This window comes from Perna viridis, chromosome 13, assembly GCF_037379345.1.
Source record: "Perna viridis isolate PV_CMFRI_1.1 ecotype Kerala chromosome 13, ASM3737934v1, whole genome shotgun sequence".
Lineage (NCBI taxonomy): Eukaryota > Metazoa > Mollusca > Bivalvia > Mytilida > Mytilidae > Perna > Perna viridis.
In genome coordinates this window covers 2,787,782-2,811,001 of record NC_142457.1, presented here as the reverse complement: position 1 = coordinate 2,811,001, position 23,220 = coordinate 2,787,782, and the positions used below count along the sequence as shown (strand labels likewise).

The window sequence follows — 23,220 nt, the reverse complement described above, 5'->3', positions numbered from 1 at the left end:
CCATACGGCATGAATGATGTACTTTGTTTTAGAATGTGTGTTTCATTTGTTTATTTTCTGTTTAAACGGTTCAGTTTTCTATTAATTGCCAGCATTATCTATTGTAAGTACATAAAACATTTTACAATATTAATCTTTTAATAAAATAGACATAACGATAAATAAAATAAACCAAGCTTAGACTTAAAAGAAACCATTTTAAATAAAGTTATTGTCAACAGTACTGTTCTTAAAATACTTGTAATATTCATATTGTCAAAATTTGTAAACAGTTCATTTTACATTTCCAAGTATTGCAAATTACTGATAAAGATGTGGTAACATTTTTAGATGCTATATATATTTGATTTATTGCACTAAAACTAATAGAAAAATCCTATCTTTAGCGTTTTCTTGTGTTATGATAAACGTGTTTTTATTCAAATTCTAGTGAACACCTGCGGATATCCTCGATCAGTATACGTTGATGTTGGTGAAAACATAACGCTGCCTTGTTCATTTCACTACATCTCCAGCGCTGTATGGGATGGACCAAGTCTGAGCACCAGAGGAAATAAAATTTCCATGCGTTATTTTAATGGTTTAAGGAGGAATCCAAATCTAACAAGGCTAATTAGACTAAAGTATGATAAAGACATCACACAAGGAATAAACCGTTATGATTTACAAATATACAATGCGGCAATACAGAACGAAGGGGTTTATAAATGCCACGGAGGTAAAACGTACAAAATGTATCAAATTATATTTAAAGGTATGTTTTAAACAAGTTAAAAACAACATCTAAAGTGAACAACTCATTGTATACGCCAAAATTTTTCATGACATAAATGACAAATATTTTGAACGGTCGGTTAAGGACAGTTAGAATCTCTTTGGTACATGTACTCACATTTGATTTACCCAAATAAACTAGATAGTAAGGAAAGAAAAGGATGCAACTTGTTCTCTACATATCTGTATTTAAATCTCATTCAATACATATATGATATAGGAAGTTTACAATCGAAATGTCCTGAACTCTCCCTTTTTGATGATAAAAGATACCATTTGTAGTCTGTAGTGTATACATATCACAGTTGACCCATTTTTGTAGTGCATGTGATGTATACACTGATTTTTTTCTTAACATATGCACCCCTTGCTTATAAGATTATTTGATACTATCAAATAATCTTCTAAGCAAGGGGTATATTAAGCCTCTGATTACTATCACTACACAAGTCATCACTATGTGATTGACCAAACGATGTGAAATTTCTAACTAAAAATCAAACAACTATCTTCAGTAAGATTACCAGATTGACAACACTCTGAACCTGACGCCCAATTTGATGGGTGTCGTTGGCGGCGAAGTGCATGCTTACCTTTACAGAGCACCAAATATAAAAAAAAGCCGATATGGTATGATAGCCAGTGAGACAGCCATCCCCCAAATAGACAAGCAAAGACAGATATAACTTCTTAAGACCACTACATGATTGTCTAGGCAAAACTCATACCAATGATGTCATTACCAGTTTTTGTAGGAGTAAATATTGCAAGTTCCTTGGCTTTGAACTCTAAATTTTCATTTTGTGTTGAAGAAGTTTTTTTTCGGATGTTTTCAATAACGATAGCTATGACCTGAGAAAAATCAGCAGGCTGACAGTATACTTAGTATTGTTTCAAATTACACAACTATTTGTATTTATTACTTTGTCACTGTCTTATACATGTATCTTTATTTAGGTTGTAACCTGTTGGAATATTTTAAGTATATATTGTTAGACATTGTACATCCTCAACACTAAAGGAAATGTTTGTTCAATTTATTCCCTATCTATTTGTTATTCAATGAAGGAACAAAATGTGTTTGCAAGATGGCAAGCCACTTAGTAAGTGAATGACAAAAGCCCTTTTCTTAGTTATTAAGTTATTGTCAACTGTTGGTCATCCTAATTCAAAGCTCAATCTTCCGCATGCACAGTCCTATTTGCATCCTTTGAGAGATTACTCATCATTGCTTTAAGAGTATTTAGAACGAAAATACAAAAAATGGCCTAAGACATGTTAAAAAAAATGTTGATTGAAAATAATATTGTAGAACGCTGAAATAAGTTAATTTAATAAGTCAAATCACAACAACCTACACACCAATACTAATAAATAACATCCTTTGTTCTAATTTTAATTATTTTAATTGTATGCTACTTGTCATATGATGTCCATAATAAATGTCTTTTGGAACTTGGTTTCTTTTTTGAAGAAAATCCATCCATTCTTTGTATAAATAATATGGTAGATGGTAAAATATATGGAGCCAGCAATGAATCGTTAGAACTTGTGTGTACAGTCATTCCAGGTGTTGTGATATGCAACATGTCCTGGTGCATAAATGGTTCAGTCATCAAAACAGGGAAGATAAGAGAACTACAGTACCCATTTGTGGCAGGGCGAGAAGATCATAACAAGACTTTCACATGTGTAGTTCAGGTTGAAGATGTAGATGTACCCTTTGTGAAAGCGGTGACTCTTGATATCAAATGTTAGTATGTTCAAGTCTTGAATGTTATATCAGTTAAAACCACTTGTGAAAAAATATTTTTTAGATTCTTTTTGTATTGTGATAAATAATATATATTTTAGCTGAAATGTTAATACAATATAATTTTACCATTTTTGTACTAAGAATTATTTTCCCTTTACAATTTTCCTAATCAGTAAAGACAAACCAACGCAATTAAGTTACTCATTGTCAAAAGCTGTATTTTAAAAAAAAAGTAAAAGCTTCCAAATTAACAAATATAAATATTTGCCTATGTAACCTTTTCAAGAAACAATCACGTTATCTCACTATGTTTTCCTACTTTCCTTTTTTTTCTATTTCTATAGATAGTCTTGTTGTACACTTTGCCAACACTAGTACAGTAGTAATAGAAGGACACGACTCCGTACTTAACTGTTTGGCTGACGGTAACCCGCCCGTAAAACTACTTTACATCTATAAAGTTGGCAACGGGACTGTTCAGGCATCTTGTGAAGATATGCCAAACTGTAGATTGAGATTAAGTGGTATACGCCAAGATAGGGGAACATACACATGTATAGCTCAGAATGAAGGAGGAGAAGCGAAAGTAAACACAACAGTCAAAGTTCTATGTATGTAAACTTCATTGTATTATCAAAATTGAATGAGACGTATTACATGTCTTAAGGATATATTTTAGGAGTCGACAGTTATTTAATTGTAGCGCAATAAACAAAAACAAACAAATATAAATCATTCTTGTCTTTTTTTTTTATTATATTTTTTTTTCAGATCCTCCAGTTGTAGTTGTTACACAGGATAATTTTTCATTACATTGTATTGCTAAAGGAGAACCAAATAACTCGACCATCTTGTCGTGGGAACACTACACTGAACAAGGAGAATTTATAAGATCATTCAAAAGTTCAGAGTCACTCATTCTAAATTCGTCGTACAAACGATACATGCTTAATGGCATTTATAAGTGTGAAGCAACTAATGGAATATTGGATTCTACAGGAAATTCCATTAAAACGGGAAATGTATCCGTACAGTTATACGGTAAGACGTTCATTTTCACAACTTCATAATATATCTGCGTTTACACTATGACAAATGCATTTAGTTTAAAATAAATATAAAACCTTCGTTTATCTGATATATTAGACATTGTTATAAGATTAACAATTAATACGTATCAGAGCCAAACTCAGTCTTTTTATTTCTTTTTTTTTTTTTTTTTTTTTTTTTTTACTTTTCAGGTATCCCGGAAATACTGCTAAACAGCAAAGTAACGCAGTTTGGAAGGTACAATGAGTCAACAAGAATAGATGTCTTTATTTATAGCATTTCCCCCATACTCCAGACAGCCGTCTATAGGACTGATACTAATGTTGAGCAGACGAAGTGGCAAATAAATGAAATATTTACCGCTGAAAAAATAAACGTCTACGGGAAGAATGTTTTTGTCAAAGGATACAGGATAAGTTTGCAGATAAACCGGTTAGAAGAAGAAGAATTTACCTATTATACTTTACTGATCGGCAATGACAAAGGATACACAACATGTAACATAAGTTTAAAGGCCTGGGGTAAGGTTAACAGCCTAATATTTTTTTTGTATTTGCTACACTGCTCCATCGGATAAAATTGATACAGGGAAGATAATGTAAACGTATAGAAAGGTCTGGCTATATCTGTATCTGTATCAATATGATCCGATGGAGCAGTGTAGCGAATAGAGTCGTCACATTCTGAGACGTTTGTATAATATTGATTGGCTGTGGCATGCATCATTAATTTTATCCTCTATCCTACATAATAGATGGACTGTCCTGTACTACCATACCTCGTTTTACTAAATTATAGCCCTAGACTAATCCTACGAGGAGGAATAACCCGGTCAGCAAAAGCTATATTTTATATAGCCAAGAGGGCCTAGTGGTCTAGGGCGCTGAACGTCAGATGTCACAGTGGTACGAGTTCGAGTCCCGCGAAGGGAACGACCAAAAATTTGTATTGCAAATTTGACAGTTCTAACATCGTTGGGAATTTGTCAGACCCTTCTATATACATAGTAATCACTAGGTTAGTGTTCTAATAGATACTATCTAGGCAATATAACAAAAATTAATCGGACAGATGGCAAAAGTATGTGATCAGAAAACGAAGACATTTTTCTTATTTCAAGTTACTCGCTGGCGATCATATGAAACACCGACTAAAATAGATAACACTTCATGTCAGAACCTAGAGCACTAGCAATATAACTCACCCCACCACCACCACCACCCCCCCCCCACCACCAAAAAAAAATAATAAAAAGATACGGAAGTTACGTCAGGAACTTCGGCAGGATAAGCATATCCTTCTCCGTAATCGACACCCATCGTATTGAGAAGTCCTTACGTCCCTACAATTGAGAGCACTGTCGTGGAAGGAAGAGCTTTCAATGTCTTTTTTAAGCGAAACTTTAATGGCGGAATGCATCAACAATTTGTAATAGAATATAGAAAAGACAGCGCTCAAAATTGGACCCAGGCCTCCATTCTGAATGACACATTAAAAGACTCATATTCATACAGAATAGTTGGTCTCGAATATGACACAAAATATTGTGTTCGATTACATTCCGTAAACTCTATCTGCAGAAGTAATATTACAGAAAAGTGTTCAATAATTACAGATTTATCAGGTAAGTTGGATGTGTTAACATTTTAAGATATTAATGGACAAATTTCAAAAAATGCAACAGTATATCTAACATATATTAACTTCTTATATTAGTGAGTTTAAGTTCGTAAGTTTTGTTTGCACATTTTCATATTTTCCTATGCCATATGGTCTTTTTGTATTGATTTTCGTCAATATTACAATATTGCATTCGCATAATTAACAGAATTTAAACATGTAAATGTTGATATGATTTAAGGCTTTTCATACACTCCATGAGACGTTCACGATTCCCATGATTTTAGCGTTCGTGCATTGTTTATCGTGCGTTTACACATTGTTTAAACGCACGCCAGCATAGTTTTTTTAAACGCACGATGCGAGTGTTCGTTTAAAATGCATGGTAGAAGCTTTCGTATTTTTTGTACTTTGATTATTTCCTTGATTTAACTGTTATTTTAATATTTTTTGCTATAAATATTTTTTTTATAATTTCATTAATTTTATTTACTATTTTTTTCTGTCTTCATTATATGTCAATATCATTATTTTTCGTCGTTCGCCTATCGTGTGTTTAAACGCATGTTGGGAGCGTTCGTTAAAAGCACGATAAAAGCGTTCGTTTATCATGCGTTTGGTGAGCGTTTAGTGTGCGTTTTTGGTATCGTGCGTGCGGGGAACCTAAACGTCTTGAGGAGTATATGTGGGGCGGAGCAATTTTACATATTTAACGGTTTGCTGATTTGGCGTGGGTAGTGTTTATTAAAGAAAATATGTTCTAATGTCCTAGAACACACGTTCTGCACCTGTGTTTAGTTGTCAACTTTTAATGCAATAAAACAAATGGAACCGTTTCCCAAAGGTGATGCCGTTATTGAACTAACAATTAGTTTTTTCTTTTTCTTTTTTTTTTCTTTTTTTTTTTTGTTGTTGTTTTTTTTCTGTCAATAGTAAAAAAAAGTTTCTTTTACAAATCATTTCTTTATATACAGGACATATAACATTAAATACAGCTAATAATAAAGGAATGTTTTCATATATCGTGATAGCAGTTGGTACAATGTTAGTTCTGGTTTGCATTACAATGTCGTATAGAAAAGGTTAGTTTTTTATAATTTTTAAACTTAACACATCGATTCTAAGTGAGAAGTAATGAAGATGTTTCCTAACACTCTAAAAATATCATTTTAATTTCACGATAATGTTAAAGAATTGTTATCTAACCAGAGTAATATTTTGTTGAAAGTTATGTATGTATTCAAGTAAGAGCACTTCGACATTTACATTGAAATCTATACGTCTATTTCAGGAAGGCAATTACGGAGTTGGTTTGTAAGGTACATGTTATTTTTGTTAAGATACTTAGATTTACGGATAGTTTGTTGACACATAGACCTCCGCGCAAATTGATTTTGGGCATTATAATCTGTACACACAGCCTAGAGAATGTTTTTCATTTGAAAAGTTTGCAAAAAACATATTTACATTCATACGTGATTTTGCATGCCGTAATAATGGGGCGCAGGTCATAAGATTGGTGTTTGTGTCAATGAACAATATGCTCTTAACATATAGTTATATTCTTCAACTAGAAATCTTGTCATTTAAAAAAAAAGAAATGAGTTGATACAATAGTAAATGGTTGCTATACTGTCTTAAATGTATGAGTTAAACAGCAGTTATCCAGCTATACGAATATCTTAAATGTATGAGTTAAACAGCAGTTATCCAGCTATACGAATACAAACATAGTTACGAACAAAACGAAACTCTATTCAGAGTATGATAAATAATTGAAATTAAGGTCAATTAAAGAGAAATTCAAGAGATTCTAGCGGAAATCCAGGGACAAAGACAAGACATGGAAAACAGACGAATACAACAAAGAACATGGAATAAACAAAAATACATACAAGGTAACAAAATGTTCATGCAAAATCACTAATCAACCTTCTTTCAACAATCTTTACAAATTCCTCTTAAAACCTATTATTATATCACAATGTTGAATCAAACTGTTCTCTGCATTAAAAATTAGTTTTTTTTTCTTGAACAAAACGTTGATTTGAAAATTTACAAAAACATTTCCGTAAAAATTACTATTAGCGATTCAAAACTGATATTTTCTCAATTCTATGGGTACAAATGTGTCCATTTGTCCGTGTCTCACTCCAGTAATTGTGAATGTTTTAATATATATTCAAGCAATGTAAATGGACGGAGGGTACACCCTCTGGTAAACACTTTGTCGTATTCATATTAATTAATACCTAAATTGAATCATTATTACACATCAGTTACCTCATTTTTTTTGGCAGGATTTTTTTCTTTAAAGATGTTTCCGCCGTGGAAATACAAGGTAAGTATTTAAGTGTAAGTAGTTGTAAGTTTCAGGCAAGATTGCAAAAATAAAAAAAAAATGCATGTAACAAACCCACCGATCTGACAATGTAATATCATTCAAGGATAATTTCTCTATTAAAAAAGACCATTATTTGATCTCTGCATCACTGGCTTTGCTCAGAATTTTTTTCAATAGAATCTTAGAAAAATGAGGTTTTTTACAGAGTTGTCTGTCCTTGAAATGGTCATTTCCAATGCATTTCAATAAAATTGTAACTCAATTATATGAAAAATCTTGTGTTTTCTTCGATTCTGATGGTGCAAATAGTCAAATTACACTACCAAAAGGATGAATTTGTTCAGATAATGTTTCGCCTACTGCCTTATTCTTACAGGGACTGACATTTAACATATAACTTTTATCAATGAATTATTTGAATATTGGTCTTATTTCCTTGTGTATTGCCAGGAACAGGTATATTGACAGGTAACAAATACTTGATAACTATTTCTTCATAATCTGAGTCAACGACATTATGAAACGAAATTACGCAACTAATATAAAATAATTGATTATTTGATTTTCATCAGAAGGACAGTTCAGTGGAGAGGCAGTAGAAAATCATCTGTATCAGTCACACTCTTCTATGCACAGAGTTCTGATTCAAGAAGGTATGTTCAAATACATTTCTTTAACCTGTTAAAACATTAGTGATGTACTTTCAATGCATCTCTTTAGAAAAAAGAGCTTTATATGACGTCCTGTAGTAAAAAAAGAGTTTGGACTAAACTATATTTAGACATATATAGAAACATTTAATAAAATTTTCCAGAAAAAAGTAGTAGTAGCGTTATTTTTGTTGTAGTAGATTTTTATCAAAGTATGCATGAGCCAGATAAGGTGCAACATGTGTGACCATACGGATTCATATTGTATAATAAAAAAAATTAACTACAACTGTTCAAAGGCGTTTCTTTAAAAAAAAGTCACAGGTTACGTCTTGTATTTGTTTTGCTCAAACACTGTTTCTCGTTGTCTGTAACAAGGTACCTCCGATTGTAGTCTTTTCAAAAGACTTTTAATAATTATTCGGTAAATAGTTTGAAATAGTGTTGTGCTACAATTGAGATATTTTTAATATTTCAAAATAAATTGTTTAATACAGGAAACCATATTTCATCTGGAAACGACCATATTCAGGATGAGCTTCAAAGGGTATAGTTTTTATATTTTTGTTATCAATTGTCTATCATGCTTACTACTTTCATGATGTTAAATGCTACATTTCCTATTCTTATTTTGTACATAAGTCTTTATTGTTACTTGAACTCCAGTCGCACATGTAAGACAGTAAGATCGAAAAAGTAATAAGCCATTAACTTGAAATATGTTTCGTATTACATCCAACCTCGAAACATTCTTTTTCACATTTTATGTCCATTTCAGCCGGGACAAAATCTGATTTATGTTGAGTTAGATTTTAGCGAAAATAACCGGCGATTTGAGATTCGACAGGAGGATAGAACCATCTACTCTGAAATCGATCACTCAATAGTTGGACCACCGCCATTGTCATCCAGTTCTGAAGATGAAGACGATGGCAATGGAAATGGCAATGATGATTTCATGACTCTTGATGAAATCGCCGAAATGACGGAAGACCGTGGTTAAATCAACCATAATGACAAAAGAAAACAATGCCCTCCATACAATATTTTCCAATGTGAATGTTGGCTTTAGAAAACTTTACATATAATAATCATGAAATCAATGCTATTTTTGGTAGAAAATCTAACTGTTATTATTATCACAAACACTGCACCTGTAAATAGTTATGTATATATTTGATTGCAGTTAGTTATATGTTTTCCAAAACTCATCTCTTCAAAATATTTGTTTAAAACACATTTCTCGATTTTATTTTTACATGACTTACCATCCCCCCAAGTCAGGATTTGGAGTCTACCTTCACTCCCTCAAAACCCTGACATCACCTATGCATATTTAGCGGTTATCGTCCAGAACCCTGTCGTGAGTCACCTAAATTAAACAAAGTGGCTTCACATAACGACTATTATTATTGTAAAGACTCTAAATATAATCTACAGTTATCGTTTTTGCTCATATTATATCATTTGTGACATCTTACATCTATATCGGACCGTCCACTAACTCGTGTCATTGTTTATCTGTCCTCTGTCGTTATATGTTATATCCATTTTCAATGGTGCTCCGTAACCGAAGTAACCAATCGGAATTGCTTGACGATACTTGCTAAATATGAATGAGTGATGGCAAGGGTTTGAAGGAGAGAATATAGACTATATTCTAGACAGCTCTTTTTATTATGTTTACAATAATTATTAGGGCGACTCAAAACGTCTAACTACCATACAATTAAACGGCTACGGATAAATAAAAAAAAATGCTAAAGCGTATTCTTTTACTTTGGAATTCGCCGAAAACCAATTTTTTTATGCAGTGAAGCAAGTAGTGGATGAACATCATTTGTGAAAAAAACGCTTAAAAGAATAGTTATATATTATCAAGTGATTTGACAATGCTAAGACATTAAGACCTTGTAAAACAAATGGGTTGAATCATGTTCAGTAACTATTGTCGTGTGAAAGAACCACGTTCTTTGTATTTATTTTGGAATACACCCACACATTTCTAAACACACGAACTGGACCAAATTTAAATTGCCTTCGAAATTTCCATGAATCATTGTCCCAAAAATGAACTATACAAAATTGCGTTTACCAATCCACACCCAACGATTTTACTAATAAAAACGTAATTTTTCACCATTGTTTGAACGTTTCTATTACCACTAATAAATCCGGAATGTAATTTTAACTATATTGAAGTGTTTGCTTTGTCTAATACCACTCACAAACAAATACGTTTCCCGTTTTTTATTAATTTGTTTCTGAATACCTGGTGTACAAAAAGTAATATTTCAAATCTAATTAAAATCACAGATAGGGATCCCAATAAGCTACGACAAGTAGAAACAAACGTAAAACTCTGGCTTAACATACTAAAAATGTTTTTTTCCTTGGGTCATCAAAGTAGGCATTCCATGTCTATCGTGAAAAAAAATAGACAAAGTCAATGAAAGGGGATTTTTTTTTCGTTTGAATGAGTAATCAAGGGAACCAAGGTTATAGCGGTAATCAAAAGAATGTAATCCATGCATGGAAAACAGACATTCACAACAAAGAACATAAAGTAACTAAAATCATACATACAAAGTAACAAAAGCAAATAAGCAACTCGGACTCCACTAAAAACTGGGAGCATGGACCAGGTGCACCGGTAGGGTTGAATGAAACGGCGTGAAAAATAGTTTCCATAACAGTTAAAAACATTCTGCCAGATATCCATGATATCCAACATCCCCCATAGACGATGATTATACTTTGACTTCTTAAACTTCAGTTACAAATCTATAATGGTGGCATAAATAAGAATACTTGAATTAACAATAAATAAGTGAGAGCGGATCCAAAATTCAACTTTTTTTCATTTAGTAGAATAGTACTAACTTGTTTGTGTTTCTAGAAAAGTAGAGAACGCTAACCCTACCATTGCATCTGGACTATAATTCAAGTTTTGTCAAAGGAGTACAGTTTACATTTATTATATACTTTTGGTGCAATTGTATAGGTAGTTTTTATCTATTCTATTGGTAGTCTCTTAGTTCCGGGATTATGAATATCTTTTTCAATGTTCTAGTCAATTTCTGTTTAATTTACTGATAAGATTTATTAAGTCAGTGGTCATGAGTGACGTTTCATAAATATATAAAAATGGTGAAACAAAACGAGATCATTTGATGAATATACCACTACATGTATAATAATAATATGTATTATGCTCCGTAGCAGGCAGGGATAACAGAAAGACAGATTGGTACATGCCATGTTTCCCAATACAGCTTCAGGTATTGTCACAAAACACCGTCGCCATACTCATTTGCAATACTTAGTGTAAATGATCAGAATGTTATTGAGAAGTGAGTTTTGAAGCTGGCAATGAATGATCGATCTCAGAATAAATAGTCGTCTCGTCATTTCGAGTCACATTGAGATGAGCATTGGTTGATGCACCGAATTCAAGATCAACGTAATTCACGGAATGATTGTCCTGTACAAAAGGAACAAATAAATTGACATTTAGTTTCTGAATTATGCTATGTTACAATCTAGCGCGGTATTTGAACTACACTGGCAACAACTTAACCAGGAAAAGGAAAAGAAACTAACACAACAAAACAAACGAGAGCCATCTAGGTGTTACACTAAATATTCAGAATCAGTAATTCAATTATCATGGTATTTATATGTGGTATAAATCTAATTTTAGCCAGAATAGCATGTGCTATTTTTACGTTCTATATTAAAAAAATAAGATCTTAAAACAGATTGTAAAGATGTGAAATCTCCTTAATTGTGACGAATATCAGCTAACATGCAGACGCTATATTTGTGGTTTATAAGGAATTACTATATTTTTCGGGCTATGAGTAAACAACTTCAATAACGTGGTGCACAATAAACAACATGCGTAGCAGGTTATATTGAAGTGTCAACGCGAGCATTTAGATTATTTCAAAAAGACAGATTTAATATAAAAGTCATTCCGTATAATTTATTTTAGTATCAATATTTCACGAGTATATCAGTAAAATTTGATGACATCATAATCACATAACAAAATTTGGTCTATGGTTCCAGTGTTGTATCCAATCAGAAAGTGGGTTACATTTGAAATTAAATGTTCGCGAAATATCCCGGTTGGTTGCAAGTAACATTCATATTCCAATATTGTCCTGATCATTCCTACTATTTGTTATTAGTTTCAAGCTGCTTGAGTATTTACGAACGAAAACATTACTTAGTACTTGTATTTGTTTTATGATTGCAGTTTGTCTTTTGTTAGTTTTGTGTCTATTTAGAGTCTTAGTTTTACACCCTCTTTTACTTCGATCATTAATGATTTTATTAGCAGTATTGAAACATAATGTTCACGATATAGTATTATCACTGATATGAATAACCTAACAAATAGTTAAATAAACAATTACATGTGATGCCGCCTCTAATCCATCCGAATTGTTTTCTGAAACAATAGATAAAAAAGATATGTAGAGCGAATTCTTAAACAACTTTTAGGTAAAGCATGTTAAGCCTAAACTTTTAATGTGAAAATGAATTTTAGATTGTATAATGTTGTCGAACACACGTTTAAATTAAGCCAAACAAAAGTATAACATGTATAAAGGATATACTTCAAGTTACCGTTTTGTTCCATCGAAGTGACAAAGTTTGTTTCTTGTTCTTGTTGTCGAGAACTGTTCAAACCATATCCATAAGACTGATACATTTGATTTGCAACCGTTAGGTCACCCGTAAAATCTAATATATAAAATATATATATATACATATAAGTCTAAAGGATTGTACAACGATACCGATAAAGATGGTTATACACTATAATTAAATATATAATGAGCAAAATTTTCAGTCCACAAATGACCTTCTTTATTGCCTTAAATAAACTGACTTTATATATATATATATATATATATATATATACGTCTCAGAATGTGACGACTCTATTCGCTACACTGCTCCATCGGATCAAATTGATACATGGAAAATACATAAACGTATAGAAAGGTCTGAAAAATTCCCAACGATGTTAGAACTGTCAAATTTGCGATGCAAAGTTTTGGTTGCTCCCTCCGCGGGACTGGAACTCGTACCTTTGTGACAACTATGGCAACACCGCCTGCACTAAGTCCAGCGCCCTAAACCACTCGGCCAGCTAGGCTATATAAAAATATAGCTTTCGCTGGCGGATCATTCCTCCTCGTAGGATTAATCTAGGGCTGTAACTTAGTACACGATGTATGGTAGTACGGGACACTTCATTTTAGATGTTATTATGTAGGATAGAGGATCAAACTAATGATGCATGTCACAACAAATCAATATTATTCCCTCCGCCGGACTCAAACTCGTGCCGTTGTGACATCTATGGCAACACCGCCTGCACTAAGTTTTAAAATTTAATACTTCCCACTTACACCATATTCTATCCCCTATGACCCCATCCCCCCATAGAAAATCCATTGCATATTTGTTTTATCAAATGTTTACATCAACAGATCAAATGTTACATGTTTAATTCTACAACATTGTAGCTATTAAATGAATTTAGTATGTTGTTTCATATCTATAAATATTCTACAAATAAGACCCACATTCTCTCCATTCATAATCCCCATCCCCTATACACCATACCCAATCCCCATTCCCCTTCCCCGTTCCCACATACCATAGTATGAGAAGTTTTATCCATACAAGTACAACATTTGATCAATTGGAAACTCATTTGATTACATTACGTTCTGCCCAATTGCAAGAATAGAAGTGAAATTCTTGTAGTCATCAAAGTGAGAAACTGACCATGAAGTTCCTGATCGTCGTTATTTTCAACATTCCTGAAACAAAAAGACAATCCTGAACTACCTTTGACCTTTTACAGAAGTTAAAGAAATCTGTTGGTGCTTTAGTAATATCCGAAGTGTGGTTGCATTTTACTATATAATTGTATTTATGTTAATGTGGTATTTTTATTAATGTGGTTGTGCTACTTTTGTAGAATGTGCTGTCGAATGAAAAAAAACTATAACATATGCAGTACTGAAAATAAAACAAATAAATAAACATCACTTAATAACGCATGTCCAGTCAATCCTCGGTAGCTCGAACTACAAGGTACAATTGAAATGTGTTTGAGTAATTGAAGTTCGAGGATTTTTGGAATTGTTTTCGTTGCCGATCGGCGTTTGACTTTATCGTTAGAAAAAATGACAAAATGGCTGCCTAGTACGAGTTCGTGATGGGTAATCTCTACGATGTATTACAGAACGGACCGACTAGTCAGTTTGAGTGTTCGAGAAATCATATTAATTATATTGATTATATCGGAGAAAAGTTTTGAACTTTGAACTGTGTTGAGAAATTCTGGGTTTTTGAGCCATCAGACTTTGATCGAGTGAAGTTCAACAGCAATTTAACGCTCTGCTCTGTATTGTTACGTCATGATTCTGTGCAGCACTTTTATAGTTCCAATATACAGTCAAATACGACAGACGTCTTGGAGTTATATCAATGCTAAATAGTACACCAAGTCTACGACACAGTTTTTACTCACCTTATCAAGCATTTTACGTTGAAGACACCTGTACCATAAAAAACACTAACTTTAAAAACATAACATCGCTTGGGGTAAAATAACGACATAATTGACAATTCAGGGGTAAAAACAAATGATAAAATAGAGACTCCGTGATATATGCTGACTCTGATAGGAGTTGTGTGTTGGATATTTATGAAAAGCCATAGCCTGTGTGTTGCGCGGAGTGGCGTCCGTAGTAGAGCAAAAATCCACTGTGACGTTGATACTATTTGGTGTATCAAAATATGTGCGTAAGGGAATAAGTCTGTCAAATATCTATGACGTCTTTGTGGAGTGCTCAGATCACAACTCATACGTTATGCCAGAGCTTGCCGGAACTACGCAGACTTTTTGTATTGCGCTAGAACTCTAACAAATAGGCTTCTGGAATAGGGTTATGTTGCTACAAGATTGAAGTCATCAATACAGAAGTTTTATGGTCGTAATCATGAACTCGTGGATCGTTATGGTGTATCCATCAGCACCATGAAAACTGATTTATTCAACGGGTCATGGTTTTCCTTTCCTCGTTTGTCTACCCCGGACTTGACTTTTTATGAGCATATCGGCGGCTGTTTCTAGAAAAGCAGAGGACGCTTACCCTACCGGTGCACCTGGTCCATGCTCCCAGTTTTTAGTGGAGTCCGAGTTGCTCAGTTACTTTTGTTACTGTGTATGTATGATTTTAGTTACTTTATGTTCTTTGTTGTGTATGTCTGTTTTCCATGTCTGGTCTTTGTCCCTGGATTACATTATTTTGATTACCGCTATAACCTTGGTTTCCTTGATTACTCTTTATCACCATAGGCAAACCACTTCATCAAATTAAAATATATGGTAAGAATTTGTTCTAACCTTTATTCTATTTTGAAATCGCTGATAGTTTTTAAATCTAAAGAAGTTTTAATCAACATTTATTAGGTAATATACTATTAAGTCGTGTTCTTCCCTAATGTATTGGTACTAAGTCACAATGAAGTAGAATGATATAAAAAATGTCTAAATTTGAATTAAAGGCACATGAACTATGGAAGAAATGGCACATATGTATCCCGAACGACGATCATTCATCTAACGTATATTCTAAACTTTGGTCCTACGATTTTTATAACGACAAACATTTTGTAATATCAGTATATTTTTTGGCGATCGTAAATTTTACCGTAAAATCATCCCGGCAATAAGACCAATGCTCTAACGAAAGCTTTCATAAACATTCAAAGGTTACGACAATGGAAAGGTTAGAATAGATCTCAACTGTTCATTGGAATTTTACTTTAAATATAAACAAGTACCTGACGTTGTGTGTTTTTATTTTGTAAAATTAAAGTCTGAGGCAAAATGTGGAGAAAAAACAAACGAACAGAATTTCTCAAGTATGTCTTTTCCTTCGCATATATGTTTAACAGATATATAACACAAACTGCTTTCGGTTGTTTAGTTCATGTAATATATCCTGCTCCCTCTATTTTGTAATAGCCTTTTATAATAATAAACGATACATAATGTAAAACCAAAATAAAAACAAAAAAAAAACAAAAAAACAAAAACAAAAACAAAAAACAAAAACAAAATACATAAAACAAAAGAAGACAAAAATAAAACAAATCTACCTTTTCTCACAACACAATATAAGCCAAATGCTAAGGTCAACGTAAAGGCAACAATTCCTGCTCCTATGAAGCCCTTCATTATATGTCCACTGTTCTTTGCTGAAATATAAAACAGTTCAAATACGACAGTGGGTAGGAATGTATCTTTGCAATCTAGTGTACTCTACAGTGAATAGACTAAAAACAACATTAAAATTTAGATGTCTGATCACTCGTTGTACCACTTTGTTATTTTACCTTGAACAGCTATTCTTTTATTTATTTAGTTTTACATTAACAGTGACAATGTTTTTTACGTTTTCAAAAATATAAAAGTTGCAAAATCTACATTTTCTTATTCAGACACTTTAATTCAACATCGTATAAGTTAATAATTTATATTCCGAGTACAATTCAGATTTATATCTGTCATCATTGACACATTTAACTATGTCATCACAGGGGATATATATTTTCAAGATTTGTGCCTTTCATATATATTTGTTTGGTAAACAACCCTGAATTGACAATATGAAAATACGTAGTAAAACTTACAATGTATTTCTTTGTACAAGGTCTTTTTGAAATTTACTGTGAATTGATCGAATCCATGTCCATTAGAAATATTAAAACAGTAACTTCCAAAGTCCTTTTCCGTTACATTGTAAATCCGGAAAGTTAACATTAATCCTCTGTATTTAAATTGTTTTTCAGATTGTGGGACAAAGACTGATATATTACTTTGAAGTGTTGTAAACATATCTTTCACTGTTGAACCGTTTCTCTTAACTTGAACTTCTTTAATTTCTGGGATGCTGTAAATGTAAAGCTTAATAAATCCTTGTCTCCCACGCTTTCCAAACTGAACTGTTCTGCTTGGATATAATATTCTTGGCGGACCTTCAGGAGGAAAAATGCAATATAATGAAAAATAAACTTTAAAATGATCCAAATGCATTTTTTTTTTACATTTGATAACTAATATTTTCGGAATAAAGCAATGGTCCCGAACTTGATTTCAAGATAAATGGTCCTTAAGCTAGGCAAACTTATAACACGTTATCGTGAATGTATAGGAAATTTTCATTATTTGTCGAACTATTAAAACTGAAAATTTAATTTCTAACAAATTAATATACAAAAACACTTGTCAGACATAATGTCAAATATCACGGAATAATTCCCCGTTTTTCATTGATTGGGTTATATATCTATCTTGACAAATTGAATATTTGAGAACATATACAATTTCTAAATCAAGGTTTAGAGTTTTGTATCAGTACACTTTATTGTAAATGAAATAATCAGTCTTGGCACAAAAGCACAACATTTTGGTGCAAATAAAAAAGTGAATATTTCAAAATGCATGATGCCCATTTACCGACAAATTTTATATAAAAAATTCTTAAGCTTCTCACCGACATATACTATATCGCATATGTTGCATTCTAATCCGTAGAAATAGTTCGTCGATTTACAACTGAGTCACCGTGACATCTTATGCGAAATAGATATATGAGAGTTGTAGTACGCAATTATATGATTGAAATGAAAGTTTATTTTTTAAGGAACTTATGTGTAATGAAAAAAATAATAAAAAATTTTGTAAACAGGCTGAGGTGAATTTGAGTATCATAGGTGACTTTTGTCACGATATAGGTTAATCTTTTGTACGACCGATGACAAGGATCAATATATCAATTAATAGTTTCCTTCTATGCTGTTTAAATTGCATAATGTTGGATAAAAACCGTCTGCTTCTTAAAAACAAGTTACCTGGTAACTGCACAAATATTTCTGTGGTTTGTATAAATAAACCATCGGTATCCGGAATCCCATTTTCAACATTGCATTCGTAGTATCCGTTTAGCGTATAACTGTATTTTATGTCCTCAAGGTGCAGATATGATAAGCCAAGAACTCTGTATGAGTTCGGTAAGGACCGTATAATATCCCCGTATTCAGATTTATGAATCCAATCGTGGAAGGTCAGATTATTCGGATTTCCATTCGCCACACATGTCAGGGTAAAATTGTTAAGAAACACAGTAGGGTGCGGAGGATCTGAAAAAAAGAAAATGAAATATATATATATTTTTTTGTCTAATTGCCTTAAACATTGAACTTTGACCTTTCCTTCATTATTTGTTTCATATGGTTGATCTTGAATTAATACAAATCACCACTTTCAGATTTTCAATCAGCCAAATCAAATGTTTGTTCACACAAAATATTATACACTAATATTATTCTTGAATCAAAGGAAATATCGATAACTTACATAATATGGAAATATTTGTAGTCTTGAACTTGTCTTCACTGTCGTTATTTCTCGCACGACAAAAATACTCTCCGTTGTTTGTTCTGTTAGCCTGAAGATGAACACCACAACTAGAACCATTACAACGTTTTATTAATTTGCTGTTCACCTCAATTGCCATGACTGCTGTCGGTGGATTGCTATCTGATGTGCATCCAAGCGAGTAATTTGAACCGTCTATTATTTTGTTCTCGTGGATCAGGAATGTAATAACTGGTGCATCTAAAACCACAAACATATACGAAAGGATCTTTTTACAATAAAAAGCCAAAAACAATAATAATAAAGAGATTCAAAATAAATTCAGGATCGAAAATAAAAGCAAACTATAGAAACTGGACAATGGAATAACATTCTTCGTGAAGAGCGTTTCTGTCATTTTTGTAATGATAGATTGGTTGGCGATGAGTTTCACTACATGTACCTATTTGTATGTACAAACGACGTTGTACACCAACTGCATGTGAGACTTATACCGACCTACTACCATAACAATTCATCTCTTTTGAAGATGCAAGGCATGTTGATATTATGTAATGTCACCTTTCTAAATAACATTGCGTTTAGTTTGATTGAATACACAAGCAAACTTTTTTACTTGAGTCCAAATTATTGAGTCAATTATCCCCTGTGCACATCGAGTATACCTTGTACATGTATTGCAGCCAGTATTGATGGTATTAGAATGTTACTTGTATATATATATATATATATATATATGTTCGTTACACCTCTGTCATGTTCACCATAACATCATATGTTATAGTTGACTGCCTCTTGTTACAGTCCTGTACTGTTTGCATGAGTGTATAATAAAATCTGAAATACCTTAATCTGAAATCTGAAATCTGAAACAAATACCAACACTATAACCTTGGCATTGTTTCAAGATTTTTTAAACCATTTTATTCGCATTTGAAGTTATATTATTGAATTTAAACGCACATTTTTTTTCATGAGTATATTAAATGGAACTAGTATATTTAGTAATACTTGCATTTAATGTTGAGATGTATGTTTTTTTCAATCGTCAAATTCAGTCTATGGTTCTTTATGCGACATTTGAATGTCCTGTTATTGTCCTCATGAGTGGGAGTAATGTGTAAATCTAAATTACTGGTAGCTCCAGTACTGATAAGTGTTGATTCATTATACCAGTGTACCGTATTTGATGTATTCCCGCTGATATTTTTGCATGTCAAGGTCATTGGTATGTGTTCCCGACCATTCAAATACATATCATTCTTGATTACGTTTTCTAGTATTGGAAAAAAATAAATGGAAACAACAATAACAACCTTATGCGTGTAATAAATGTTAATAACATACATGCATGGTACACTACGTTAACCTTTGTACTCATATTCTAATATGTTCTGTGTGTTTTTACTACAAACTTAATAAACAGCATTACTTTTTTGTTAAGCTGAATAAACTGATATTAATTATATAAATATAACAAATATGGGAAAAAAACCTAACGATTTTCTTGGTTTAGGTAATTAACATATGCATGTAGTTTTCGGAACTGTTGGATTTAAATGAAAATATGATAATTTTGATAAATTTCAATCTTGCATTTTTTGTAATCATAATAATGTATGTTTTTTTCATATTTAGAAATTTGAAGATCACATCTTCTTTCGTTAATTCGTTTGATTGTTTAAATTTAATGACCGGATATATTGAGTAAATATGGAGTCACCAGTACTGCAAAATAGCAGAGTTGAAATGGGAAATTAACACTGAGATATATGGTTACATACGTCCAAAGCTTAAGCTTAACAATTCAAGTAAAACACATAGCTGTAAAGACATCTTTGTCCGATAAAAGTGTTTAAATGTCAGCTGCATATCTTCTACAACGAATCAAAACATTCAAGAGAATAAAAAAAAACAAAAAAAATATTGAATATAACAACGCTTAAGTTAAAGCGTTGATGCGGTATTATAACCTTATATTTACTTTATTCCAATGTATCTTGAATTTTTTTTTCACAAATTAACTTTTATAAAGATACATATACTATATGATTATAGTGGCCACTGTCTCCTATCAAAGCTGAATTGAATTAATCAAAATGTGTTCAACAAAGGTATGTATATATAATGCCACACTATAAAACCGATAGAATTGAGTTAGACCAAGATTATTTCAATAATTAAATGTGAGACAACAGCAGCAATAGTGAAATAGCTGCATGAATCTTGTGTATATACCTTTTGGTTATATACAATATAGTGAAAATATAGAAAGAATTAAATCCGGTATCGTATCTTATTTAAGTAGGCTTCAGAAACCGCGAATTATGTTGCTACAAGATTGAAGTCATCACTGCAGAAGCTTACCCTACCTGTACACCCGGACCTACTTCAGGTTTTTAGTGAAGTCCATGTTTCACATTTACTTTTGTTTCTTTGTAAGTGGTATTTTCATGTTCTTTGTTGTGTGTATCTGTTTTCCCCGTTTAATTCTTATCCTTTGAGTTTATTCTTTTGTTCACTACCGCCCGAATTTACATTTTCACAACTTTTACGTATTTTTTTTTAAATCGGTTACAGACTGTGTAGTGTGGGATACAAATATGCTTTCTATGCACACACTTACCTTGTTCGAGTTGTTGTATTAACAACTTTAAATAGAGTTTGCATAGAACAAATCAATCATTATCAGAAAGTCCAGTTTTGATAAAATGAAATTTTTCCTCAAATGTAAACAATATGTCACTTGTGACGGAAATGTATACCATTAAAACTCATTATAGCCACGTATGAGGAAATATTTAAATAAATCATCTAAATTTGACCTTTGAAGTTGGTATAGAGCCAGTACTTAGAAAGTCGGCTCTTCAAATTACTAAAAAAAAATCATTACTACCTCTCTAACTTTTTTAATGTTTTTTTTTTAAATTTCAATAGAAATTCATATTTGTTTTCTTACAAAATATCATTTCATTGAATAAGTCATGGTTTATTATATGGTCATGGAACTTGACTTGTTGTTCTATTCATTGACCTATTCTTCCCTTGTTGTGAACTGACTTTATACAAAAATAATTAATAAGATAATACAGACACTATAAAGTTTGCCTCATATCTTATCTCATACCTGCAATCAAAGATCGATGGAAAGGGAACTGTATGACAAACGAGAAACGCGGTGACTTATGTTTTTGTATCAACATTTTTTCTTTAATCTGTGCAAAAACCCGTTTAGCACCTGCGAATGAAGTTTTCATGTCACAACTCATACGTTAGGCAAAATCTTGTAGAACTACGCTCACTTTTTGTATACCCTTCTTTACTTCATATATGAACGATTAGTCTTCTAGAAAAGGGTTGTATTGCTACAACATTAAAGCCATCACTTCAAAAGTTTCATGGCTGTCGTGTCTGGTTAATTTGTATATTAATCTTCACCAAGAGAACCTATCTATTGACACGTCTTAGTTTTTTCCCTTTCCTGTTACGTATACCAAGGCAGCGCCATTTTTCGTGTTTTTCGTTAAACAGAGAATGCTTACTCTTTATAAATTTTTTTTCCTGTAAACTACGCAAAAAATTGCTGTACGTATTGGGTGTGCATTTCCTTACATGTCATACTGTGAAAATATCATTATCCGATGGCACAAAACGTCATGGCTTTCGTGGATTCGGTAAACCACGAAATTTAATTCCAAACGAAAGGAAAATTTCTTATTCATTTGTATTACGAGTTCAAACATCTATGATCTGATGTGTTAATCCCTAAACCACGATAATTGGTACTCATGAATAAAAGTACATGAACAGTACATGTAACTCAAATACAGCGAGGAGGGAAGCTGTGGAGTTCATAAAGATAGAAAAAAAATATTGTAAATAAGATTACTTGAAATTAAATCTGTATACATATGCCTGTCTCTAATTTTAAACTTAGTCATGCTCAGTGAATCCCCACTTGTCCTTGTATCAACAATTAAGAAAAAAAACTCCTTATACTACCAAAAAAAATACAAACAAACAAAACAAACAAAATACAAAAAAAAAGAAAACAAAAACATAAAGCGAAAAAAAAACAAATCCAAGTGTTTAAAGTGCAACTTGTCCATCGAAAGGTAAACCTGCATGTTTTGAAAGTCCAGTCATTAATATTCAATATCAGCACTGAAGACATCTCTACAATCATTCTACTGCAGTTGTAGAAAAAAAGAAGAGATTTGATGAAGCGAAACAAGTGTACCCTTCTTAAACATGATTAATTAGAATGCAAGAAATAGTTTTTTTATGAAATTCAATCCAATTACATATACTTTATTCTGCTACAATGTTAACCTATGTAGAAACATTGGTATACAGATAAACATGCATATTTTACAATATTAATGTACAGTTGTAGAGGAAAAAAGATTGACGCACAAATAAGCAAACAGACAAAAAAAGTAAGAAAGATAAATACAGTGAGAAACAAAGTTTGAAGTGTAAATAACAAATCCAAGCTCTTCTAGGTTGTACATGTACTACATGTAACAGTGCTGGAGCCAGACAC

The 23,220-nt window shown here is 32.2% G+C and overlaps 2 protein-coding genes across 4 annotated transcripts; one reads left to right on the top strand and one right to left on the bottom strand.

The window, feature by feature from the left end:
* The first annotated feature begins 2,277 nt into the window (after window positions 1–2,277).
* On the top strand, window positions 2,278–9,433 carry LOC148599234 (uncharacterized). The gene is made up of 10 exons (XM_088557185.1): window positions 2,278–2,527; window positions 2,875–3,141; window positions 3,302–3,571; window positions 3,772–4,101; window positions 6,175–6,282; window positions 6,492–6,519; window positions 7,501–7,541; window positions 8,117–8,197; window positions 8,692–8,741; window positions 8,973–9,433. The coding sequence occupies exons 1-10, from the start codon at window positions 2,278–2,280 to the stop codon at window positions 9,195–9,197; spliced, it is 1,650 nt and encodes a 549-aa protein (XP_088413311.1). The 3' UTR covers window positions 9,198–9,433.
* Window positions 9,434–9,441: 8 nt separating this feature from the next.
* Window positions 9,442–21,440, bottom strand: LOC148599233 (uncharacterized). 3 transcript variants are annotated; one of them, XM_088558929.1, is made up of 12 exons: window positions 21,301–21,440; window positions 20,459–20,551; window positions 19,690–19,950; window positions 18,654–18,914; window positions 18,149–18,436; window positions 16,928–17,272; window positions 16,394–16,492; window positions 14,757–14,784; window positions 14,006–14,040; window positions 12,833–12,949; window positions 12,619–12,653; window positions 9,442–11,678 (listed from the first exon to the last, which is right to left on the bottom strand). In XM_088558929.1, the coding sequence occupies exons 2-12, from the start codon at window positions 20,544–20,546 to the stop codon at window positions 11,538–11,540; spliced, it is 1,698 nt and encodes a 565-aa protein (XP_088415055.1). In that variant the 5' UTR covers window positions 20,547–20,551; window positions 21,301–21,440; the 3' UTR covers window positions 9,442–11,537. The 3 variants fall into 3 exon arrangements, with proteins under 3 accessions (XP_088415055.1, XP_088415056.1, XP_088415057.1); XM_088558930.1 differs by lacking the exon at window positions 12,833–12,949; XM_088558931.1 differs by lacking the exons at window positions 9,442–11,678; window positions 12,619–12,653 and having other exon boundaries at window positions 13,940–14,040.
* Between the last annotated feature and the right edge of the window lie 1,780 nt (window positions 21,441–23,220).